Below are 26,949 nucleotides of genomic sequence, written 5' to 3'. Positions count from 1 at the left end.
CCCCAGCTAAAGCAGGTTGCCACTCCTTCCCAATGTGCCTGGCTCCCTGCTTACATTTGCCACCACCAACCTCTGAAGGATCCAAATTATTGCCACGCCTTCCAGCCTCTGGCTGAGTGATACACCCCCCTTCGTCCCCCCTGCAGGATCAGCTGCTTGAACATAGACATGTGTTGGCCGAACTCCAGTCTCGCGTCACAGCTCTCGCCAGCCCCAGGGTAAGCCTCGCCTCACCTGAAGTATCTGCTGCTCCAGCTGAGACGTCCCCTGGCACAGCTCCATGAGCTGCCTCAGCAGCAGCTTCGTGCTCTCCGTCTTGCCGGCACCGCTCTCGCCGCTGCAAGCGAAGAAGAGATTGGAGTCAGAATGCTAGAAGTCACCCATGAGCACCATCACCCCAGCACTGGTCAAGGCATCCGAAAACCAGAAAATTGGGTTCATTGGCAAAAAGCGTAGTTAACTTTGATGATGAAAATTCCCGACAGCAGCAAATAATACATACAGATCCTGCTGAAGTTGGGCAAAGACAAACAAACAGGCTCCTCTTATAGGGCTATAGCGCTACTTAATGCAGAGAAAAACTTCATCTGAAAATACTAGCAAAGCGCCTGGAAGAGGTAATGCTGGACCTCGTTCATGAGGAACAATCGGGATTAAAAGAAGATGGCCAGAGCTTTGACACCATCAAAGGGGTGTTCACTGCGTTGAAAAACCAAATGAAAAGAAAATGCCAATGATATTACTTGTGATAAACTCCGAGAACGCGTTCGATAGGGTGAGCTGGACTTTGCTGAAAGTAGTAATGATGAAATCTGCAACAGGAGAAAAATGGATCCGAATGGCGATGGCGCCGTCCAACCGAGGGCAAAAATCCAGGTTACGGAGATATTTCTAAAAAGGTCCAGAGCCCCATTAGAAGGACTGCCCAAAGAACACTTTACTGTTTGCTGTGGCCATAGAGCCATCGGTGATCGGGATTAGTCATTCCAAGGGCGTACCAGGCACGCAGTTTGAATATACGGAGCATAAATTCTCACCAATGGTTGTTGATGTCCTACCGTCATTCTCCATCTCAGGACATTCTATTCCCCCTTTCCCGGAGTACCAGAGAGGGTTAGAAGGAGCTCAGGGCTTAAAGGAACATGGAGTTGTTGTCAGTACAGAAGGCAAGAGAAGAAAAGGCAGAATTAGGGAAACTGGCCCTTTTTGCTATCAAGGGATATGTGCTGAAACATATGGGGGCTCAGATCACCCCTCGAATAGAAGACTTATTTAAAGCTAATATAACCCTGGTGACGTCTATGTGAAATGAGGTACATACATAGCAGCCCATGTGTACCTTCTCCTTGGAGACACCAGCAGCAAGCCTGCTCTAGCAATGTGCCGTTGGTACATCTTCCAGGCACTCCCTATAAAGATAGGCAGCGGATCCTTCAGGATATTTGAGAAATCACTTTAAAAACCATATATGACTGAAGAAGCCGCTGAGACTTTCTCAGAAGATCTTGGAAGCTTCGAAGGGGAGCTCAGCTTCCCAGATACTAAAGATGTATACAGAGCAGGAGACACGCCTATTGTAGGTGAATGGTTTTCAGGGAGTCGAGCAGACATTGGGCATGTGTGCATATGGCAGTTACGAAAATGGCACTGTGGGATGAGGTTTGGATGTTGAAGACCGCTACAAACAGGTTATATCACAGCCGAAACGCAAGGACAATGCTGGACATATGGGACATGAGGGAGATGGATTTGAACCCTGGAAAAAGGGGGGCGGCACAGTCCAGATCATTTAGGGATTTGTTCTGCAAGGGACAGGTAGTGTCCTTCGAACACCGCAGAAAGGTACATGTGTCAGAATAAGAAAGATTGTGTTTCGGCCAACTGAAGCACTCGACAATGTGCCGGGGAAGCGGGGAACCGGCTATCAGAGGGTTAACCGAACCTCAAAAATTGATCACCACATCGGGACACTATGGGGAGAATATTGGCTCACCTAGTTACAGGAACTTTTACAAAATAAAAAGTTGATAAACAAATGTTTCTTTTTTGTAAAACCGCCCCATGCCACGGTTTCACTTTCGTGCGGTAGCGCTTCTTTCTTTAGACACGTCTCGTCTCAGGAAAGGGGCGTGGCCTCCATTAAAGTGCGGCATGGGCCAGTCTAAAAAAAACAGTAAAGAAACAGAAAAAGAAAAAAAAAGTGGTATCGTTCGGTGCCGCAAATAAACCAAAGGCACAGTCGCCTCTGTATGAGCATGGCATGATGTGCTGTGAAAAAACTAAATTAATGCGTTGCGGGAGAGCGTGCGCTGCCTGCAACTGCAGGCAAGAGAAACCGATTTAAGCAAATAGTGCTTGGAGGCTGAAATGAAAGCCTACGGAGTAACACATGTAACAGGGTGTCAAGAATTCCTGTCATACAAGGGAAACACGCCCTTATGTAAACAGGAGAGCTGTTACATAACTCAAGGGAAACACGCCCTTATGTAAACAGGAGAGCTGTTACATAACTCAAGGGAAACACGCCCTTATGTAAACAGGAGAGCTGTTACATAACTCAAGGAAAACACGCCCTATAAAGGGAGGAACCGGGAGGTACAAGGCTGTCGGATATTGTGTTTACACCGACGTACCTGCTTCGTGAAGAGCAGTGTTCCGGAGTGGTGCTCCAGTAAGGCAAGAACGGAGGTAGGTCGAGTCATTACTCCCTGGGCCGTGTCTTGCCCCATCGTCACCTGTGAAGGACCCGGAAGCTCTACCGGTCAACCATTGAGCTTCGCTTTTTGACTCGGCTGAGTCCAAGCGCAGTGGCGCTTTTGCTGGTTGGAGTCGTAACTCCCAGCCCGACCAGAGACACAGGGACTGCCAGCTGTAACGCACACCAGGAGGTGTTTGCCGCGTTACAGACTCGGAAGTCCACAGGATCGATCGAGCGGCTGCTCTCGGTTCAGTCTTCTTGCTTGTGATTGGGGTATCGGTGACGCATCACCAGGAGGTGACTCCGCGTCCCGGTGCAGTCTGAGGAAGAGGTTGAGCGGCTGCTCCCTTCAGGTAGAGACCCCGGCTGGGTGTTTCCCTGACTCCTCGATTCTCCCCAACACTCTTCGTGCCCCTCACAGCCTACCGATTGGCATTGTCGGCCATTTCATTTCTGCCCTCTGTTGGCATACGCCAGGATCGGCGTATATGCAGAGGACGGTTAGGACCATCCGTGCTGTGGGCTGGTAACGTACTTAGCCTGGAGGATTCCAGTGACTATAACTTTTGTTTGTTCTTTGTATTTTATTTGCCTTCATTAAAAGAACTAACCCTTCACAAGTGGTTGCGTCCTCATTGTCGTGTCTGTTCAACGATCCTGAGACGTTCAGGGCGTTACAAAATATCCGACCTTAATAACACTAACTGTCTCCCGGTCGATAACAGACATGGCAACACTTGATGATGTGCTGGCTGCTTTAGCGGCCATGCAAGTTGAAGTGGCTGCCTCTAGGCAAGAAACAGCCGATGTAAAAGCCAGACTGGATGCTATCCAATTGGACCCGCTCACGCCCAGCACCTCCCTCACGAACCAGACCCCTGCGGTAGTAGTGGAAATGCCGGTAGCCATCCCCTTGGCAACACCAGAGAGGTACAGTGGGGATCCTAACACAGTGCAGGTATTCCTCACACAAGTGGCGCTACATCTATCGTGCAAACCAAGGGCGTTCCCCACGAGTCAGGCTCGTGTGGCTTTCCTTATATCCTATTTGGCTGGAAACGCGGCACAATGGGCCGTACCTCTGGTGAGCAGGGACGACCCCCTCTTATGTGATTGGGGTGCTTTTCGCGAGGAATTCCTGAAGGTATTCGACAGAAGGGCTGACTCGTACACGGCGGACCGTGAAATGCTTGAGTTGAGACAGGGATCCAACGACCTGGTGCAGTATCTCAACGCGTTCCGAAGGCTGGTTGCGGAAACCAAGTGGCCTGTTGCTAAACAGACGGCGCTCTTCCATCACGGGCTGTGCGATGAGCTCAAGGACGCCGTGGCTCATATTGACCCTCAACCCAAGACATGTGAGGGCCTTATCAACCTGGTATTACGGCTGGAACATAGGCTAAGTGAAAGAAAGGGGGATCATGGGAGAAAAGGAAAATCCCTTCCATCCTATGTGACGGTGGGAAGTCCTGAAACTTCCACCGCATCCAAGGGAGAACCCATGGACATCAGCGCAATACGAGCGAGCCTCACAGCCACGGAGAAAGAGTCACGCCGTAAACAAGGATTGTGCCTATATTGTGGCAAAAAAGGCCACTACGTACGTGAATGCCCTGCCAAACCGAAGACGTCACGTTATCGGGCCAACCGGTCGGTAACAGCCGTGGTGGACATACCGGCGGAAAACTAGAGGACTCCAAGACCAGAGAAGGGGCATCTCGGAGTCACTCATCCATCCCTTCACTTTCCAACTCGGTCACTAAGGGACAACGACACCTGTTTATCACGGTGCACGTGGGAGTGCATGACCAGTGGATACCCGTTGTGGCCATGGTGGATTCAGGGGCCACTGGCATGTTTATGGACCACAACGAGGCATGCAGGCTAGGGCTAGTGCTTCTTCCCAAAGCAGTACCCGAAGACGTCTATGCGGTAGACGGAAGGCGATTGGTGACGGGGCCCATCGGACAGCACACGGGGGTCCTTCCAATGAGATATGGGAGGAACCATTTGGAACAAATCGATTTTAACATCATCCGAGCGCCCCAATATGGCGTCATATTGGGATTGCCGTGGCTACAGAAACACAACCCCTTTGTGGATTGGCCAACACATCGCATCGAAATGACGTCACCGTATTGCATCCTGCATTGTGGAATAAGAACGGAATCCCTTGACGCAGATGAGAGCGGGAGTCAGACGGTGGCTACAGCGGCAGAAAAAGATGTGGCTCTCCCCCAGGCTTATCACAGTTTTGAGGATGTATTTGATGAGGTGAAGGCGGAAGTGCTACCACCACATAGACAGTTTGACTGCCAGATCGACCTGGTGCCAGGGGCCAGCGTTCCCAGCGGCAGGCTGTATGCCCTGACGGAGCCTGAAAACGTGCATCTCCGGGGGTACCTGGATAAACTCCTCAAGCTAGGATTCATCCGCCCGTCCAAGTCTCCGGCCGCCTCGCCACTCTTCTTCATCCCGAAGGCTAATGGGGAGCTGAGAGCCTGTGTGGACTTTAGGGCATTGAATGCGATAACCATAAAAAATCGGTACCCCTTGCCTCTCATCAGTGTACTTCTGGAACAGGTCAAGAAAGCTCGTATCTACACCAAGTTGGATTTGAAAGGGGCATACCATCTGGTGCGCATGAGGGACGGAGACGAGTGGAAGACCGCCTTTAAGACCAGGTTCGGCCTTTTTGAGTACCTCGTCATGCCGTTCGGTCTGTGCAACGCCCCGGCAGCCTTTCAGTACTTTTTGAATGAGGTATTCAGAGAGGAGTTGGATATCTACGTGGTCGTATATATCGACGACATCCTCATCTATTCGTCCAGTGTGGAGGAGCACGTACACCACGTCAAAGCTGTGCTCCAAAAGCTGAGGGAAAACATGCTGTTTTGTAAACTCAGCAAGTGTGACTTCCACGTCACATCCGTGGAATTCCTCGGAGTGATGCTGAGTCCAGAGGGACAGGAGATGGCAGAACGAAAGATCAAGGCGGTGAAAGAATGGCCGGAGCCCCAAAGCGTGAAGGACGTCCAAAGTTTCATTGGCTTCGCCAACTTTTACAGGCGGTTTATAGATGGATTTTCAGGAGTGGTGGCCCCAATCACACAGCTACTGAGGAAGTCCAAGGAGTTTGTCTGGTCCCCTGAAGCGAACAAAGCCTTTGAGGCCCTGAAAAGCGCCTTTGGTAAGGCGCCGGTGTTGGCTCACCCCGATCCGGATCTCCCCTACGTGGTGGAAGCGGACGCGTCGGATGTGGCGCTGGGGGCTATCTTGTCCCAACGCAACCACGACACAGGGGTGCTTCATCCCGTTGCGTACATGTCCCGCAAACTCAACGACGCCGAACGCAACTACCATATTGCGGAGAAGGAGCTTCTCGCAATCAAGGACGCCTTCACCGAATGGAGGCATTGGTTGATGGGGGCAAGACATGTGGTATCGGTGTACACGGACCATCGGAACCTACAGTTCATGACGGCCTCTAGACACCTTTCTCCCAGGCAGCTGCGGTGGATGATCTTCTTTGCGGGGTTCAACTTCCGCATCACATATCGGCCGGGGACGGAAAACCGAAAGGCGGACGCCCTGTCCCGTCAATCTGCAGTTAAGGAACCATTGCCTGCGACCGAGCGTTCCATCATTTCCCCGAGGATGGTATTGGGGGTTATCCAACCGGATACTTTCCTGAGGGGAATAAAGAGAGGGATCAGGTCATTCGCATGGCGGAGGTGGCTCCTCAGTCACAGAGAATGGCAGCTGAAGGACGGGATACCCCTGAAGGGCAGGTGCCTGTTGATACCCACGCCTAGGCTAAGGAAACAAGCATTCATCTGGTGCCATGACTCTCCATGCGCAGGTCATTTGGGCTTTGAAAAAACGGTGGCTAGCATGGGACGGCATTTCTGGTGGCCAACCATGAGAGTGGATGTCAGGAGGTGGGGACAGGAGTGTCCTACGTGTGCTACCATGAAGGCCGACCATGGCCGAACCCAAGGGCTCTTACATCCACTTCCAACCCCGGATACACCATGGGATAGCATAGCACTGGACTTCGTGGTGGGCCTACCGGTAGACCAGGGGATGACGGCAATACTGGTGGTGGTGGATTACTTGACGAAAATGGGGCACTTCATCCCCTGCAAGAGAGTCCCTACGGCCGGGGAATTGGCGTCACTACTCCTAAAGAATGTGGTACGACTGCATGGATTACCTGGGGTGATCGTGTCGGACCGGGGGTCGCAGTTTACTGCGCAATTCTGGAAGACTTGGTGCACTGCGCTGCATGTTAAGACCGCACTGTCCACCAGCTACCACCCTCAAACGGACGGCCAAACCGAGCGCCTGAACCAAACGCTCAAACAGTATCTGCGATGTTTTGTGGACCAGGGCAGGGAAGAATGGGTCGACTTGCTATGGGTTGCAGAGATAGCCTATAACAACGCCACTCACAGCTCCACACAGTCATCTCCGTTCTATAGCAACTATGGCCAACATCCCAGGTTCTTGCCATTTCTACATCCGTTCAGAGAGGACAGGATTCCCGCCACAGCGGACAGGGTGGCACACATAAAAGACACGTTGATGCGCTCAAGGGCTGTCCTAATAGAGGCCAAGAGAAGATACAAGGCTGCGGCAGATAGGAAGAGAAGGCCCGGGCCACTGTACCGCACTGGAGACTACGTCTGGATATCCACAAGAAACATGAGGTTTCGAAAGAACAGTGTGTTCCATCCCAAGTACATGGGCCCCTATCGAATTACCAAGTGTATGGGTCCCGTGAACGTGAAGGTGTGCTTGCCCCAGTCATTGCGGATACACCCTGTCTTTCATGTATCATTGCTCAAACCAGCACCCTCCAAGCCGTCTGGGACACCTAGGCAGGTATGCGTGGAGTCGGAGGTGGAGTATGAAGTGTCGGGCATACGGGCGTCCAAATGGCGCAGGGGGAAGCTGTGGTACCTGGTTGCGTGGAAAGGCTATGGCCCGGAGGAGCATTCTTGGGAACCGGCTGAAGGGGTTCATGCTCCGCGCTTGGTCTCCTTGTTCCATCGGCGTTTTCCTGCCAGCGCTGGACCCGTGGGGAGCCGCTGAGAGGGAGGATGTACTGTCAAGAATTCCTGTCATACAAGGGAAACACGCCCTTATGTAAACAGGAGAGCTGTTACATAACTCAAGGGAAACACGCCCTTATGTAAACAGGAGAGCTGTTACATAACTCAAGGGAAACACGCCCTTATGTAAACAGGAGAGCTGTTACATAACTCAAGGAAAACACGCCCTATAAAGGGAGGAACCGGGAGGTACAAGGCTGTCGGATATTGTGTTTACACCGACGTACCTGCTTCGTGAAGAGCAGTGTTCCGGAGTGGTGCTCCAGTAAGGCAAGAACGGAGGTAGGTCGAGTCATTACTCCCTGGGCCGTGTCTTGCCCCATCGTCACCTGTGAAGGACCCGGAAGCTCTACCGGTCAACCATTGAGCTTCGCTTTTTGACTCGGCTGAGTCCAAGCGCAGTGGCGCTTTTGCTGGTTGGAGTCGTAACTCCCAGCCCGACCAGAGACACAGGGACTGCCAGCTGTAACGCACACCAGGAGGTGTTTGCCGCGTTACAGACTCGGAAGTCCACAGGATCGATCGAGCGGCTGCTCTCGGTTCAGTCTTCTTGCTTGTGATTGGGGTATCGGTGACGCATCACCAGGAGGTGACTCCGCGTCCCGGTGCAGTCTGAGGAAGAGGTTGAGCGGCTGCTCCCTTCAGGTAGAGACCCCGGCTGGGTGTTTCCCTGACTCCTCGATTCTCCCCAACACTCTTCGTGCCCCTCACAGCCTACCGATTGGCATTGTCGGCCATTTCATTTCTGCCCTCTGTTGGCATACGCCAGGATCGGCGTATATGCAGAGGACGGTTAGGACCATCCGTGCTGTGGGCTGGTAACGTACTTAGCCTGGAGGATTCCAGTGACTATAACTTTTGTTTGTTCTTTGTATTTTATTTGCCTTCATTAAAAGAACTAACCCTTCACAAGTGGTTGCGTCCTCATTGTCGTGTCTGTTCAACGATCCTGAGACGTTCAGGGCGTTACACAGGGGTGTCCCGATGAGACTAACCAGCACTAAGGAGGGACTACGAAGCCTATTGACCAATGAAAAACCCCAGTTTCCAAAGGACAATGACATAAGCTAATGAAAAATATGGACGGAGAGTGGGTGGAGATTTAAGTCCATAGCTGAATACAGCATGCCTTGCAGAGCAGCGCATGCGCCGCCCAGGCTCGACCTAAAAAGGCACAGGAAAGCAAGACCTATCAAATGCAGACAAACCCTCCCGGCCTGTCCAAGTTTCCAGGGGATATTCAGCACATGTGTTGGAGAGAGGCTGCGTTTTTGGAGCTCTGTGCTTCATGAAAACTCACTTATTTGCCATTTCCTATTCATATTCATTTTTGTTCGTAACTCCAGCATGCCTATAATAATGTACAGGAAGTGACGGGGTTTAGGTCACACTGGAAAAATGATTAACTATTAAAGTTTCGTAAGAAACACCTGCACACTTCGTCATATGGTATAAGATAAGCAAGGCGGAACACATCCATTGAGCAAAGGTTGCTGCGTACAACATCGTCATTGTGAAATTTATTGCGAAATACTGAACATGAAATGCAGCCTTATTTCGTTGCCCCCCCCCTCCATGCCCCCACCTGATGACGATGCACTGGTTCCGTGGTCCAGTGGTCAGACGTCCACGCATGGCCTGGTATGCCCGGTCCGCCACGGCGAAGATGTGAGGTGGGACAGAGGCCTTCTCATGGCTCCGGTACTGCTCCGACACCTGAAGAAATAAGCACAGGTGTGTTACAGGGTTCTTCATGAACAAGTACAGGTGTGGTCCAGGGTCCTTCAGAAACAAGCACAGGTGTGTTACAAGGTCACTCGGAAACAAGCACAGGTGTGTTACAAGGTCCCTCGGAAACAAGCACAGGTGTGTTACAAGGTCCCTCGGAAACAAGCACAGGTGTGTTACAGGGTCCCTCGGAAACAAGCACAGGTGTGTTACAGGGTTCTTCATGAACAAGTACAGGTGTGTTACAGGGTCCCTCAGAAACAAGCACAGGTGTGTTACAGGGTTCTTCATGAACAAGTACAGGTGTGGTCCAGGGTCCTTCAGAAACAAGCACAGGTGTGTTACAAGGTCACTCGGAAACAAGAACAGGTGTGTTACGGGGTCCCTCGGAAACAAGCACAGGTGTGTTACGGGTCCTTCAGAAACAAGCACAGGTGTGTTACAGGGTCCCTCGGAAACAAGCACAGGTGTGTTACGAGTCCTTCAGAAACAAGTACAGGTGTGTTACAGGGTCCCTCAGAAACAAGCACAGTTGTGTTACAGGGTCCCTCGGAAACAAGCACAGGTGTGTTACAGGGTTCTTCATGAACAAGCACAACAGGTGTGTTACAGGGTTCTTCATGAACAAGTACAGGTGTGTTACAGGGTCCTTCAGAAACAAGCACAGGTGTGTTACGGGTCCTTCATGAACAAGCACAGGTGTGTTACAGGGTCCTTCAGAAACAAGCACAGGTGTGTTACGAGTCCTTCAGAAACAAGCACAGGTGTGTTACGGGGTCCCTCGGAAACAAGCACAGGTGTGTTACGGGTCCTTCAGAAACAAGCACAGGTGTGTTACAGGGTCCCTCGGAAACAAGCACAGGTGTGTTATGAGTCCTTCAGAAACAAGTACAGGTGTGTTACAGGGTCCCTCAGAAACAAGCACAGTTGTGTTACAGGGTCCCTCGGAAACAAGCACAGGTGTGTTACAGGGTTCTTCATGAACAAGCACAGGTGTGTTACAGGGTTCTTCATGAACAAGTACAGGTTTGTTACAGGGTCCCTCAGAAACAAGCACAGGTGTGTTACAGGGTCCCTCAGAAACAAGCACAGGTGTGTTACAGGGTCCCTCAGAAACAAGCACAGGTGTGTTACAGGGTCCCTCAGAAACAAGCACAGGTGTGGTCCAGGGTCCTTCAGAAACAAGCACAGGTGTGTTACAGGGTTCTTCATGAACAAGTACAGGTGTGTTACAGGGTTCTTCATGAACAAGCACAGGTGTGTTACAGGGTTCTTCATGAACAAGTACAGGTGTGTTACAGGGTCCCTCAGAAACAAGCACAGGTGTGTTACAGGGTCCTCCAGAAACAAGCACAGGTGTGTTACAGGGTCCCTCAGAAACAAGCACAGGTGTGTTACAGGGTGCCTCAGAAACAAGCACAGGTGTGGTCCAGGGTCCTTCAGAAACAAGCACAGGTGTGGTCCAGGGTCCTTCAGAAACAAGCACAGGTGTGTTACGGGGCCCATCAGAAACAAGTCCAGGTGTGTTACGGGGCCCTTCAGAAACGAGCACAGGTGTGTTACAGGGTCCCTCAGAAACAAGCACAGGTGTGTTACAAGGTCCCTCGGAAACAAGTACAGGTGTGTTACAGGGTCCCTCAGAAACAAGCACAGGTGTGTTACAGTGTTCTTCATGAACAAGTACAGGTGTGTTACGGGGCCCTTCAGAAACAAGCACAGGTGTGTTACAGGGTTCTTCATGAACAAGTACAGGTGTGTTACGGGCCCTTCAGAAACAAGCACAAGTGTGTTACAGGGTCCCTCAGAGACATGCCCAGGCATGGTACAGGGTCCCTCCTTGACATGCCCAGGCGTGTTACAGGGTCCCTCAGAGACATGCCCAGGCATGGTACAGGGTCCCTCAGAGACATGCCCAGGCATGGTACAGGGTCCCTCAGAGACAGGCCCAGGTGTGTTACAGGGTCATTCAGAAACAAGCCCAGGTGTATTACAGGGTCGTTCAGTCACAAGTCCAGGTGCCCAGGTGTGTTACAGGGTCTTTCAGAAACAAGCACATGGTGTGTTACAGGGTCGTTCAGAAACAAGCCCAGGTGTATTACAGGGTCGTTCAGTCACAAGTCCAGGTGCCCAGGTGTGTTACAGGGTCGTTCAGAAACAAGCACAGGTGTGTTACAGGGTCGTTCAGAAACAAGCACAGGTGTGTTACAGGGTCCTTCAGAAAATAGCACAGGTGTGTTAGAGGGTCCCTCCGAGACATGCCCAGGCGTGTTACAGGGTCCCTCAGAGACATGCCCAGGCATGGTACAGGGTCCCTCAGAGACATGCCCAGGCATGGTACAGGGTCCCTCAGAGACATGCCCAGGCGTGGTACAGGGTCCCTCAGAGACAGGCCCAGGCGTGGTACAGGGTCCCTCAGAGACAGGCCCAGGTGTGTTACAGGGTCGTTCAGAAACAAGCACAGGTGGTGTGTTACAGGGTCGTTCAGAAACAAGCACAGGTGTGGTACGGGGTCCTTCAGAAACAAGTATAGGTGTGTTACAGGCTCCTTCAGAAACAACCACAGGTGTGTTACAGAAGCGACTGCCCTTTGAGTGGGTGGTGGAGCAGCCAGAGACCGGGCCCTTAGAAAAAACACAGGTGTGTTTCAGGAGCACCTGTCCTTTTAGGAGTGGTGGGGGCGGGCAGCGACCAGGGTCCCTCGTTAACACACATGTACATTACCAGTTACCCTGTAACCTGCTACATGCCTTTACTGTAGAAACCCCCTTTACAAATCGGCTTCTGCTTTTTCCGACATGGTTTTTGTTAAAAAACGTTGAACAAAAAAAATGCATAAAACAGAAACTGTACCCAATTTGTCTTAATAAAATTGTACGAATGAAGGTCTTTTTATTATAAGGCAGCCACGGGTGTGTATGTCTGACTGTAAGAGCACTGCGTCACTGTGCATGGATATCTGTATGAGTGTCTCTTAGGATATCTAAGCATGAGGTGGGTGAGTGGATATATGAATGGATGGATGAATAGATGTGTGTGTTCCTATACTCTGCGAGAGTCTTTGTGCACACACTTTTGCTATGTTTCCGATCATTGTGCCAAACACACCCCAAGTACAAATTCATGTGTGTGAGATTGACCCATCGCCTGGCCTCTCTAGGTCTAGCACCATTTCCATGTCTCACTCAATCCCTCTCCATCACCAACTTTATCAATCCATATCCCCATCTGTTCTAAACTCTAGCCATGTGGATCCCTGTCCATCCCCACCTCTAGCCATGTGGATCCCTGTCCATCCCCACCTCTAGCCATGTGGATCCCTGTCCATCCCCACCTCTAGCCTGGTGTATCCCTATCAATCCCCACCTCTAGCCATCTGTATCCCTATCAATCCCCCACCTCTATCCATCCCCACCTGTAGCTATGTGGATCCCTATCCATCCCCACCTGTAGCCATGTGGATCCCTGTCCATCCCATCTCTAGCCATGTGTATCCCTATCCATCCCTACCTCTAGCCAGGTGTAACCCTATCAATCCCCACCTCTAGCCATCTGTATCCCTATCCGTCTCCACCTCTAGCCTGGTGTATCCCTATCCATCCCCATCTCTAGCCTGGTGTATCCCTATCCATCCCCATCTCTAGCCATGTTGATCCCTATCCATCCCCACCTGTAGCTATGTGGATCCCTATCCATCCCCACCTCTAGCTATGTGGATCCCTATCCATCCACAACTCTAGCCATGTGGATCCCTATCCATCCCCAGCCATGTGGATCCCTATCCATCCCCACTTCTAGCCATGTGTATCCCTATCCATCCCCATCTCTAGCCATGTGGATCCCTATCCATCCCCAGCCATGTGGATCCCTATCCATCCCCACCTCTAGCCTGGTGTATCCCTATCAATCCCCACCTCTAGCGATCTGTATCCCTATCCATCCCCACCTCTAGCCATGTGGATCCCTATCCATCCCCACCTCTAGCCATGTGGATCCCTATCCATCCCCACCTCTAGCCATGTGTATCCTTATCCATCCCATCTCTAGCCATGTGTATCCCTATCCATCCCCATCTCTAGCCATGTGGATCCCTATCCATCCCCACCTCTAGCCATGTGGATCCCTATCCATCCCCACCTGTAGCTATGTGGATCCCTATCCATCCCCACCTCTAGCTATGTGGATCCCTATCCATCCCCACCTCTAGCTATGTGGATCCCTATCCATCCCCACCTCTAGCTATGTGGATCCCTATCCATCCCCACCTCTAGCCATGTGGATCCCTGTCCATCCCCACCTCTAGCCATGTGTATCCCTATCCATCCCCATCTCTAGCCTGGTGTATCCCTATCCATCCCCACCTCTAGCCATGTGGATCCCTATCCATCCCCACCTCTATCCATGTGTATCCCTATCCATCCCCACCTCTATCCATGTGTATCCCTATCCATCCCCACCTCTAGCCATGTGCATCCCTATCCATCCCCACCTCTAGCCATGTGTATCCTTATCCATCCCATCTCTAGCCTGGTGTATCCCTATCAATCCCCACCTCTAGCCATCTGTATCCCTATCCATCCCCACCTCTAGGCATGTGTATCCCTATCCATCCCATCTCTAGCCATGTGTATCCCTCTCCATCCCCATCTCTAGCCTGGTGTATCCCTAACAATCCCCACCTCTATCCATCCCCACCTGTAGCTATGTGGATCCCTATCCATCCCCACCTGTAGCTATGTGGATCCCTATCCATCCCCACCTCTAGCCATGTGGATCCCTGTCCATCCCCACCTCTAGCCTGGTGTATCCCTATCAATCCCCACCTCTAGCCATCTGTATCCCTATCCATCCCCACCTCTAGCCATGTGGATCCCTATCCATCCCCACCTCTAGCCATGTGGATCCCTATCCATCCCCACCTCTAGCCATGTGTATCCTTATCCATCCCATCTCTAGCCATGTGGATCCCTATCCATACCTATCTCTAGCCTGGTGTATCCCTATCAATCCCCACCTCTAGCCATCTGTATCCCTATCCATCCCCACCTCTAGCCATGTGTATCCCTATCCATCCCATCTCTAGCCATGTATATCCCTATCCATCCCCACCTCTAGCCAGGTGTAACCCTATCAATCCCCACCTCTAGCCATCTGTATCCCTATCCATCCCCACCTCTAGCCATGTGGATCCCTATCCATCCCCATCTCTAGCCATGTGGATCCCTATCCATCCCCACCTCTAGCCATGTAGATCCCTATCCATCCCCACCTGTAGCTATGTGGATCCCTATCCATCCCCACCTCTAGCTATGTGGATCCCTATCCATCCCCATCTCTAGCCATGTGGATCCCTATCCATCCCCACCTCTAGCCATGTGTATCCCTATCCATCCCTATCTCTAGCCATGTGGATCCCTATCCATACCCACCTCTAGCCATGTGGATCCCTATCCATCCCCATCTCTAGCCATGTGGATCCCTATCCATCCCCATCTCTAGCCATGTGGATCCCTATCCATCCCATCTCTAGCCATGTGTATCCCTATCCATCCCCATCTCTAGCCATGTGGATCCCTATCCATCCCATCTCTAGCCATGTGTATCCCTATCCATCCCCATCTCTAGCCATGTGTATCCCTATCCATCCCCATCTCTAGCCATGTGGATCCCTATCCATCCCATCTCTAGCCTGGTGTATCCCTATCAATCCCCACCTCTAGCGATGTGTATCCCTATCCATCCCATCTCTAGCCATGTGTATCCCTATCCATCCCCATCTCTAGCCATGTGTATCCCTATCCATCCCCACCTCTAGCCATGTGTATCCCTATCCATCCCATCTCTAGCCTGGTGTATCCCCATCAATCCCCACCTCTAGCCATGTGTATCCCTATCCATCCCATCTCTAGCCTGGTGTATCCCTATCCATCCCCATCTCTAGCCATGTGGATCCCTATCCATCCCCATCTCTAGCCATGTGGATCCCTATCCATCCCCACCTCTAGCCATGTGTATCCCTATCCATCCTCCTCTCTATCCCTGTGTATCCCTATCCACCCCATCTCTATCCATGTGTATCCCTATCCAGCCTTATCTCTACCAACGTGTATCCCTGTCCACCCCATCTCTATCTATCCATGTGTATCCCTATCCATCCCCATTTCTATCCATTGTATCCCTATCCATTCCCACCTCTAGCCATGTGTATCCCCATCTGTTAGACGGACCGGGAGGGTCGGCCGAGGACAAGGGGAGAGGTCTCCGGGGAGAGCCGTCTCCAGCGATCGTACAGACAAATAACTTCCCCCCCCCACAGACAGATACCACACAAGGAGATGAGTTAGCGTTCTTTATAAGCACTTCTTAAGGTACGATGAAAAGGTACAAGGAGGTCTGGACTCAGGGGTCCCCTCGATTCAAGTCTCTCAAGATGGGAAAAGGGGGTAGCGGGACAGTCTGGTTACCAGTCTGGTAGTTGAGATGGTATGGGGGGTAGCTCACAATCCTCGAGCTTGGTGGTCTAGCTGGTACGGGCCGCGGCAGCGCCAGCAGGTCCCGGTGGAGATGGTCGATACACCGTCCGCGGCAGCGCCAGCAGGTCCCAGTGAAGATGGTCGATGTACGGTCCGCGGCAGCGCCAGCAGGTCCCGGTGAAGATGGTCGTTACAACGGGCCGCGGCAGCGCCAGCAGGTCCAGACGAGGATGGATGTTGCAGAAGGCCGCGGCAGCGCCAGCAGGCAGGACGATAGTTCACAAGATAGGACTACGGCAGCGCCAGTAGTCCGTCAAGGCTGAGTTCTCTCGGTGTCTCTCGACTCCAGGATACAACTGCCTTCCTGCTCCGGAGCTGCTCCAGTTATAGGGCAGGCGCCCTTTGATGTCCGGACCCTCGCACTTGGAGGTCGGAGGGTCCGGGATGAAGGTGTCCAGACACCCAGTGGGGGGTGGAGCCGGTGCCTGGGGGAGCTGGAGGCGATCGGCACCTGGCGGGGGAGAGTCCTTGGCGCTTCGTTCTCCCATTGACCTGCCAAGTGGTCCGCTCACCTCCTGGGTGGATGGTGGTGCCGGGATGTCGGGGCCGGCCATGCCCAGGGTTAGGGTCGGGTGGAGGCCACGCGGCCTCGTGGCGCAGGGCCCAAGATGGCGGCTTGACCCGGCCGAGGGAGCCGGTGGTGGCTTGGGCCCGTGATACATGGAGGTCCGAGGGCAGGAGTTCCGTCGGGAGACGGGGTGCGGGTGATTCTCGTGAGTCACGCCTGGCGGGCCGGGGCTTGGGCCCTGTCATGCGGGGAGGGAGCAAGCCCTTCGTGTGGCCTGTCCAACATGCGTCCCCCCCAGCTGAAGGCGGGGAGAGTCACCCATCTTCTTGGGGACTCTCCTCGTCGAGGCGGAAGAAGCGGGACAGGCCATCTGCGTTGGCGTGGTCTTGGCCCGGTCGGTGCTCCACGGTGAAGTCCATTCCCTGCAGGGAGATGGACCAGCGCAATAGTTTTGGGTTCTCCCCCCGCATCTGCATCAACCACTGCAGGGGTCTATGGTCGGTTTGTACCCGGAAGTGGGTACCGAAGAGATAGGGCCGGAGCTTTTTGAGGGCCCACACCACTGCGAAGGCCTCCCTCTCGATTGTGCTCCAGCGCTGTTCTCGGGCCAGGAGACGTCGGCTGATGAAGGCCACCGGCTGGTCATGACCCTCGGGGTTCACTTGGGAAAGAACCGCTCCGATGCCGTGGTCGGAGGCGTCTGTCTGTACCACGAATTCCCGACTGTAATTGGGGGCCTGGAGCACAGGGGCGGTGCACAGGGCGGCCTTCAGCTTTTCGAAGGCCGCTTGACAATCGGGGGTCCAGTTAATCCGCTTCGGGTGGTTCTTGGACGTGAGACCCGTGAGGGGCCCCACAATGCTGCCGTAGTCCCTCACGAACCGCCGGTAGTAACCGGTGAGCCCCAAGAAGGCTCGGACTTCGGTCTGGGTGACGGGGGGCTGCCAGGACTGGATGGCAGCAATTTTAAGTTGCAGTGGGGCCACCAGCCCGCTTCCCACCTGGTGCCCCAGGGAGGTCACGGACCCTTGACCAATTTGGCATTTGCCGGCCTTAATCGTGAGGCCGGCCCGCTGGAGGGCCTGTAGGACCGCCTGGAGGTGGAGGAGGTGGTCGGACCAGTGGCGGCTGTATACAGCGATATCGTCCAGGTAGGCAGCGCTGAACTCTTCGAGCCCCGCCAGGACCTGGTTCACAAGACGTTGAAATGTAGCGGGGGCGTTCTTCATGCCGAAGGGCATGACCTTGAAGTGGTAGTGGCCATCGGGGGTAGAGAAGGCGGACCGTTCTTGAGCCCGGGGGGTGAGACCGATCTGCCAGTAGCCCGCTGTTAGGTCGAAGATACTGAGGTAGCGGGCGGCCCCCAGCCGGTCGATCAATTCATCCGCTCGGGGGATAGGATGAGCGTCGGTTCGGGTGACAGCGTTCAAGCCCCGGTAGTCGACGCAGAATCTCAGTTCAGGTGTGGTGCCGGGGGCAGCGGCTTTGGGGACCAATACAACCGGGCTGGCCCAGGGACTGTCCGAGGGCTCGATGACCCCGATCGTGAGCATTTTGGCCACTTCCTCTTGTATGCAGGCCCGTACCCGATCTGGTACGCGGTAGGCCCGGTGTCGGATAGGGGGACTGTCCCCGGTGTCCACGTCGTGCAAGCACCAAGGGGTGACCCCGGGAGTGAGGGAGAACAGTGAAGCGAACCGCAGCAGGAGGTCCCGGCAGCCCTGGCGTTGCTCTGGGGTGAGGGCATCGGAGAGCCGGACCCCGTCCACGGAACCGTCGTTCTCCTGAGTCTTCAGGAGATCCGGGAGGGGTTCGGAGTCCTCCTCTGCCCCACTGTCCGTAGCCATCAGGAGGCTGAGTTCTGAGCGCACAAAGTGTGGTTTGAGTGTTGGTGTGGAGGACCCGAAGGGGGTTCCGGGGGGTCCCCATGTCGATGAGGTAAGTGACGGGGCTTTTGCGCTCGACCACCTTGAAGGGCCCCGTCCACTTATCTTGCAAGGCACATGGTTCGGTGGGGGACATCACTCACACTTGTTGACCAGGTTCGAACTCGACGGAGGAGGCATTGTGATCATACCATCTCTTCATGTCTTCCTGGCTGGCCTCGAGGTTCGCCTTGGCCATCTCCCTGAAGCGCCGGGTCTGATTGCGTAGGGCCAGGAGGTACTTGAAGACGTCTGGAGGGGTCTTTAGGGGGGCCATCTCCCAACCTTCTTTGACTAGGCTGAGGGGCCCTCGCACAGGGTGCCCGTACAGGAGTTCGAAAGGGCTAAAACCGAGGGACTTCTGGGGAACCTCGGTAGGCGAAGAGGAGGCACGGGAGTAGTACATCCCACTGGCGACGGAGGGGCTCTTCCAATCCCCCAATCATCCCCTTGAGAGTGCGGTTGAATCGCTCCACTAGTCCGTTCCCTTGGGGGTGATAGGAGGTCGTGAATCGGTAGGTGACCCCGCACTGTTGCCAGAGGGACTTCATGTATTTTGAGATGAAGTTCGTGCCTCGGTCGCTGACGACTTCTCGGGGGAAGCCCACCCGGGAGAAGATCCCCATTAGGGCCCGGCCAACCACCGGAGCTGTTACAGTTCGTAGAGGCACCGCCTCGGGGTAGCGGGTGGCGTGATCCACCAGTACCAGGATGAACCTATGTCCTTGTGCCGTGCGGGGGTCCAGGGGCCCCACAATGTCTATTCCTACCCTCTCGAACGGGGTGGTGACCACTGGGAAGGGTTGTAGAGGGGCTTTCAGCTTACGGCCACTCTTCCCGCTGGCCTGGCACGTGGGGCAGGACCGGCAGTGGTTCAGGACGTCGTTCCGCATCTTCGGCCAGAAAAAGTGGGTCACTAGGCGACTAAGTTTTGTCTTGGCCCAGGTGTCCAGCCAGGGGGACATCGTGGGCCAGGTTGAGCAGGAAGTCTCTGAAGCGGAGAGGTACCACCAGTACTCGACCGGCCCCTAGCTCTGCGATTCTCTGTTCGCTGTATAGCAGGTCGTTCTCCCAGTAGACCCAGTGAGTTCCGGTGGAGTCCCCTGCGCTCTCGGCGCTGGCTTGTTGGCGGAGTCCCTCGAGGGAGGGGCAGGTCTTCTGCTCCTGGCGGAACTGTTCTTGGGTGGGCCCCCCTTCTTGACGCCACTGAGCCAGGCCGGGGAAGTCCTGGGGTTGCGCGTCCCCTTCGGTCGTTGGTTCCGGGGGGTTGGCCTCGTCGTTGTCTTCTACTGGGGCGACCGGGGGCGGAGGTGCTGGCCATTCCGGTTCTTCTGGTCGGGGGACGGCACGGGCGGCCATGGACCGGGTGGTTACGCAGGCCCAGTCCGGGAGGCCCAGCATCCCCAGGTGCTCTCTTCTCTCGACGGTGGCCCACGGGGAACTCTCAAGGTCATTCCCCAGGAGGCAGTCCACGGGGGCATCATCCCGGACCGTCACTTTCAACAGGCCGGAGACCCCTCCCCATTCGAAGGGGACGCAGGCCATTTGACACAGACTTTCGGAATTGTCGGCTGAGCGGACGGGGCAGAGAATGTTCGGCAGGATCTGCTCGGGTTTCACCAGGTGACAGCGGACGGCCGTCACACTGGCGCCTGTGTCACGTAAGGCCTCGGCCCGATGCCCATTAATGGTCACCCACTGACCGTATTTCCTGGTGTTGGCGGGTAGGGGAGCCCGCGGGACCATGTCTTTTCCCCCTAGGCACGCTAGAACCATGGCGGCCGGTTCCCACTCTTGCTGGGCCGGCTCATACTCTTCTTGTTCCTCTGATAGTCGTTCTTCCCCCAGGGCGGCGGCAGCTACCTGGCGGGGCTTGGGCGTTTGATTCTGCGGGCAGCTCGGGTCATTGGCGTAATGGCCGACTCGCTGGCATCGGTGGCACGTGACAATGGTCGGAACCCTGGACGCATCGGGGGTTGCCCCGGCCGGCCGGGGGCGGGGTGCTGGCCACGGGTGTTGCCGGGAGGGTGTCTCTCCCTCGCCCCTGGCCTCCTCCTCCTCCCCGAGGACGGTGCTGGCCTTGGTTGCTTCGGTTCTGCTCGTGTGGTCCTCTCCGGCCCACTCGGGTGCTTTCCCATCGGTCAGCTTCAGCGGCGAGCTGCCGGGGGTCAGTCAATTTACTGTCGAGGAGGTGCTGCCTGAGCTCGACGAAACAGTTGTTCGACAGGTGTTCCCATACCATAAGGTTAAAGAGTTGTTCGTAGGTCGTTACATGGCTCCCCTTGATCCAACCCTCGAAGGCTCGGCTAAAATAGTTTACGTACTCCACCCAAGTTGTACCCGGGATCCGGGTGCAATCTCTGAACCTCTGGCGGTACATCTCGGGTGTGAGGCCGTAGCGGGTGAGGAGGGCAGCCTTCATGTGGTCGTAGGACGACATTTGGTGATCTGGGAGCTGCAACAGGGCATCGCGACCTTCGTTGACGAACCTCCCCCATAGTCCGGCTCCCCAATCACTCCGGTCGATCCGGTGGGAGGTCATGGCGATCTCGTAGGCTTTGAACCACTGCTGTATGTCGTCTTCTCGGACATACTCTCGGACAACATCCTTGGGGATGTGGACTTTTTTCTCGGTTGCCCCTGGGGTGTGCGGTCGCTCAGGCACCCCCGGTTCTTTATTCTGTTTCCGAAGTTCTATTTCCGCCAGTTTGCGCTCGTGTTCGAGTGTTATTCTTTTTTCCTCAAGCTCTCTCTGTCTCTGTTTTTCTTCTCGTTCCTCTCGGAGCCGCAGATGCTCTAGATTTAGTTTCTGCTCGGCTAACTTTAGTTCACCGTCCATCTTGAGTCGTGCCATTTCCAACTCGTGTAATCTGGTCCTTTCTCTTTCCTGGATCTCCTCCTGCGAGAGGCCCGTTCCCCGCTCCTCGGGAGCCGTGGCGTTCCCCTCTGGTGCGACACTGTTTTGGTCGGAGGATCCGGCGATCCCAGTTCCTGCCCACGACTCAAGGGCGCGCTTCAAATCATCTTTGGTACTCAGGCCGGTGGTAGCAATGCCTAGTTCCATGCAGAATTGTTTAAGTTCGCGGTGGCTATATTCTTCCAACTTATCCATTTGGAACTTTTCAGTGGAACCGCTATCTTTGGCTGACATCGTGGTTTTGTCGTGGGGTGAGCTACTCTCTGTACGATTACGCGTTGATTCGGATCGCGCCGCTGGCCACCAATGTTAGACGGACCGGGAGGGTCGGCCGAGGACAAGGGGAGAGGTCTCCGGGGAGAGCCGTCTCCAGCGATCGTACAGACAAATAACTTCCCCCCCACAGACAGATAGCACACAAGGAGATGAGTTAGCGTTCTTTATAAGCACTTCTTAAGGTACGATTGTTAGACCTGGCACCTTGGCGTGAGTTTCCCTTCCACTTTTTGATGGTGTGCCTCGACTGTTTTGCTGGTGTTGTCCGCTCAGGGCACTGCGCCACGGCTAATCCGTGCCGCAGTGCAAGTGCTCCCTAGGTAAAGTGTACCTGTAATTGATGTCCATGATTGGTTCATTGGATTCACTGTCAGTCCCCAGTAAAGTGCACCAGGGGTGCCAGGGCTTGTGGATGCCAATGCTGCTGGTGGGCTTGCAGCGCTGGTTGCGCCACCCACAGAAGCGGCCTTGTAAAATGTGTCTAGGGTCTGCCACCGCAGACCCTGTGCGCGGTCCGGGACCGTCGCGCTGACTGCGCAAGTGCCCCCCACTTGCCAGTCCCTAAACCTTCCCTTACCTACATATTAGCCACCCCTCTGGTAAGCCCAAGGGCAGGGTGCATTGTAGGCATAAGGTAAGACATGCCCTGGTGTGTGTGGCATGTCTTAGTAGTGAATTACAGCCCTTGTCGTTTTTCACTATTGAAGGCTACCTGCTCTCCATAGGCCAGAATGGGCTGCCGGGATCACGCCAACGCTGTGACCCCAGTGGACTCAGAGAGCATGGTAGAAGTGTCAAGTTTAGTATGCCTGAACTCGGGATGATAAAATACTTCTTGTAGTCAAGTTTATTTTAATATCCTGGGTTTGTAAATGCTACTTTTAGAAAGTTAGTATTTACTGACCTGACCATCTCAGTCCGCCTCTGCTGTGTGTGTGTGTGTTCTGCCTGGCAACAGTAGGGAGCAGGGTTGGGGAATCCCCAGAGACAGGTTGGCTGCCAGGTGGTGGGTAGAGAGGTGACACCTGGATGGGTGGGAGGAGTACACCTTGACTCTTGAATAGACCTGTGCTCTGCCACCACAAAGCCGGCGCCACCCCCTGTGGGGCGGCTGATGTCTCTGCCCTGCTGCTGAAAGGAAAGAGCAGAGTCACCATAACAAAGTGCTCCAGAACTGGACTGAGCCAGGCCTAGGCCCCCTGGCGCTAAAGAACAAAAGAATCATGGTATAAAAGTAGGAGCCTGGCTCCTAAGAAATCAGAATCCTGTTTACCACAAAGAACCTCTGCCCGACTAGAAGGAGAAGAAGACGCCGGAGGAGCTGGCCTGCTGCTTGCCTTGCTGAGAAAGGAGAGGAAGAGACTTACTGAAAAGACTTTGCTACTTTGTGCTTGAACATTCTCCAAGGGCTTGATCTGAGCTTGCCCCCTGAACTGAACCCCAGGAACAGTGGGTTCTCTGTGCTTCTTGCTCGTCCTCCAATTCGAGCCGTGTGTGCATCCCGCTGGAAAAGAGACTGCGCCCCTCATCGCCCCTCCTAGGGCCGTGACACTCAGAAGCTCGCCTGCCTCCAACCCGTGAGAGCCCCGCTCCGTCCGGAGCCGCTCTCTGTTCCCGGGCCAGGCCGCCTGCATCCCTGTCACCGCCTGCCATTGGAGTGCGCTGAACGCGCTATCACCCCTCCTGCCGGAAGCCGTCCGACGACTGTGATCTACGCCGGGTCACCCAGCTGCACTAACCGTGCCCTGCGACCCCGCTTCGCTATCCCCGGACTTCTCAGGCCGCGCCGCCCCCGCTGTGGAGACCCTCCTGCACCGCCGTGCTAAAGGGTCGCTGGCCGCGCCTGCCTACGTGCCCACACCTGCTGATTGAGGACCCAAGAACACTTCCCAAGCTGAGAGTCGCACCGACCTGTGCCGACTCTCCTAATCACGAAAGAAGTCCAGTATCGGGCTCGGGGCCCGCAACGCCTTATTTCCCCGTTCGCCGGAACCGATCTCTGTGAGTACTGGAACTACAAGCAAAGAGACTACGAACTATCCATTTGAAACTACGAACCAAGAACATTTGCCTGCTTTACAACCTGGTGGCATAGCGAAAACGTTATTGGTCTTGTGATAAGTCTGCTGAGATATATATACCTTATTTTTACATAAAGAATCGTATTTTTATATATCTCCAAGTCTGGTGTCCGTTTCTGGGGGGATTGATGTATTTACTGGGTGTACGATTGTAAGTGCTTAACCACCAACGCCTGAGGAATCGCCTTGGCTGCTCATGCCACGCACCTAGAGGGTGAGCAAGGGTCATTCGCGAGGGGTTATCCTGCGCCCTGACGTGGAGGAGAGGCTTCCTGCTTGACACAGGGGCAACCTTGCGCCAACCAGAGATCCCCGACTCTAACAACGATGAAAAGGTACAAGGAGGTCTGGACTCAGGGGTCCCCTCGATTCAAGTCTCTCAAGATGGGAAAAGGGGGTAGCGGGACAGTCTGGTTACCAGTCTGGTAGTTGAGATGGTATGGGGGGTAGCTCACAATCCTCGAGCTTGGTGGTCTAGCTGGTACGGGCCGCGGCAGCGCCAGCAGGTCCCGGTGGAGATGGTCGATACACCGTCCGCGGCAGCGCCAGCAGGTCCCAGTGAAGATGGTCGATGTACGGTCCGCGGCAGCGCCAGCAGGTCCCGGTGAAGATGGTCGTTACAACGGGCCGCGGCAGCGCCAGCAGGTCCCGACGAGGATGGATGTTGCAGAAGGCCGCGGCAGCGCCAGCAGGCAGGACGATAGTTCACAAGATAGGACTACGGCAGCGCCAGTAGTCCGTCAAGGCTGAGTTCTCTCGGTGTCTCTCGACTCCAGGATACAACTGCCTTCCTGCTCCGGAGCTGCTCCAGTTATAGGGCAGGCGCCCTTTGATGTCCGGACCCTCGCACTTGGAGGTCGGAGGGTCCGGGATGAAGGTGTCCAGACACCCAGTGGGGGGTGGAGCCGGTGCCTGGGGGAGCTGGAGGCGATCGTCACCTGGCGGGGGAGAGTCCTTGGCGCTTCGTTCTCCCATTGACCTGCCAAGTGGTCCGCTCACCTCCTGGGTGAATGGTGGTGCCGGGATGTCGGGGCCGGCCATGCCCAGGGTTAGGGTCGGGTGGAGGCCACGCGGCCTCGTGGCGCAGGGCCCAAGATGGCGGCTTGACCCGGCCGAGGGAGCCGGTGGTGGCTTGGGCCCGTGATACATGGAGGTCCGAGGGCAGGAGTTCCGTCGGGAGACGGGGTGCGGGTGATTCTCGTGGGTCACGCCTGGCGGGCCGGGGCTTGGGCCCTGTCATGCGGGGAGGGAGCAAGCCCTTCGTGTGGCCTGTCCAACACTATCCATCCCATCTCTAGCCATCTGTATCCCTATCCATCCCCACCTCTAGCCATGTGTATCCCTATCCATCCCATCTCTAGCCATGTGTATCCTTATCCATCCCATCTCTAGCCTGGTGTATCCCTATCAATCCCCACCTCTAGCCATGTGTATCCCTATCCATCCCCATCTCTAGCCATGTCTATCCCTATCCACCCCCATCTCTATCCATGTGTATCCCTATCCAGCCTTATCTCTACCAACGTGTATCCCTGTCCACCCCATCTCTATCTATCCATGTGTATCCCTATCCATCCCCATTTCTATCCATTGTATCCCTATCCATTCCCATCTATCCATGTGTATCTCTATCCACCCCCATCTCCAGCCATGTGTATCTCTATCCACCCCCATCTCTATCCATGTCCACAAGTCCACCCTCAAGGTCGCTACCCATGCAGACGACACCCGTAACTCCGCCGAACACCTGCACTTCCGGATCCACACCGACCCCACCACCACCCTCAGAGGAACACTCATCTACAGACCACCCGGACCCCGAGCACAATTCAGCGACTCCATCGCCGACCTCGCCAGCACCCATGCACTCTCCTCCACAGACTACATCCTCCTGGACCTGAATTTCCACCTCGAGAACAACAACAACAACGCCAACTCCGCCACCCTGATCGATAACCTCACCAACCTCGGCCTCAGACAACTTGTCACCTCCCCCACCCACACCACTGGCCACACTCTGGACCCTATCTTCTCCACAGGCACCCACGTCGCCTTCAACCACACCACCGAACTCCACTGGACCGACCAGCGCTGCATCCACTTCACCTTCAACAAGCCAACCACGCACCACCGCACCCAACAGCTGCCTCGCCGCTGTTGGAGCAAAGTCACCGAAGACCAGCTGATCACCACCCTCGCCCAGAACCCACCACTGACCCCACCAACCCAGACGCTGCAGCCCGCAACCACAGACAGTGGATCGACGACTGCACCAACACCCTCGCCCCGCTCAAGAAACCCTCCAACAACCACACCAGCAAGAGAGCCACCTGGTTCTCCGACGAGCTGCAGACCTCCAAATGCGCCTGCAGGAAACTGGAGAAGATATGGCTCCACGAACGCACTCCGAACAACCGCGCAGCCCACAAGGACGCCACCCGCAGACATCACCGCCTCATCAGATTAGCCAAGAGAGCCTCCTTCAAAGACCACCTGGATAACAATGCACACGACAGCAAAGAGCTCTTCAGCATTGTAAAGGAACTCTCCAATCCCAGTGCCAACGCCAATGACATACCGCCCTCACAAGAACTGCGCAACTCACTGGCCATCTTCTTCCACCGCAAGATCACTGACATCCATGACAGCCCCAACACCATGACCACCCCGACTACGCCAGACCCCACCTCCCCTGTGGACCCCACCAGCGCCAACCGCCTGACCTCCTGGTCCAACATCAACGACGATGAGACACGCAAGGTCATTGTTAGACGGACCGGGAGGGTCGGCCAAGGACAAGGGGAGAGGTCTCCGGGGAGAGCCGTCTCCAGCGATCGTACAGACGAGTAACTTCCCCCCCACAGATGTACACCACACGAAGATAAGGTTTAACGTTCTTTATAAGCAATCTTTAGGTACGATAGAATGGTACAAGGAGGTCAGGACTCAGGGGTCCCCTCGATTCTAGTCTCTTGGTTGGGAAAGGGGGTAGCGGGACAGTCTTGTTTCCATCTGGTAGATGCGATGATATGATGGATAGCTCACAATCCTCGAGCTCGGCGTTCTAGATGGACGGGCCGCGGCAGCGCCAGCAGGTCCCGGTGAAGGTGGTAGTTACAACGGTCCGCGGCAGCGCCAGCAGGTCCCAACGAGGATGAAGGATGCAGAA

General features: G+C 54.8%; 1 protein-coding gene across 1 annotated transcript in view; it reads right to left on the bottom strand.

The window, feature by feature from the left end:
* LOC146863614 (myosin-IIIb-like) overlaps positions 1 to 26,949 on the bottom strand; it is a 547,606-nt gene that overhangs the window by 435,758 nt on the left and 84,899 nt on the right. The window contains exons 3-4 of the mRNA XM_085627644.1: positions 9,401 to 9,531; positions 235 to 337 (exon numbers count right to left, since the gene is read on the bottom strand). Coding sequence (XP_085483770.1) covers positions 235 to 337; positions 9,401 to 9,531 — 234 coding nt within the window. The remainder of the gene's footprint in view (positions 1 to 234; positions 338 to 9,400; positions 9,532 to 26,949) is intronic.

This window comes from Triturus cristatus, chromosome 2_1 (assembly GCF_964204655.1).
Source record: "Triturus cristatus chromosome 2_1, aTriCri1.1, whole genome shotgun sequence".
Classification (NCBI taxonomy): Eukaryota; Metazoa; Chordata; class Amphibia; order Caudata; family Salamandridae; genus Triturus; species Triturus cristatus.
The sequence above is the reverse complement of the archived record's forward strand: the minus strand, read 5'-3'. Positions and strand labels throughout refer to the sequence as shown.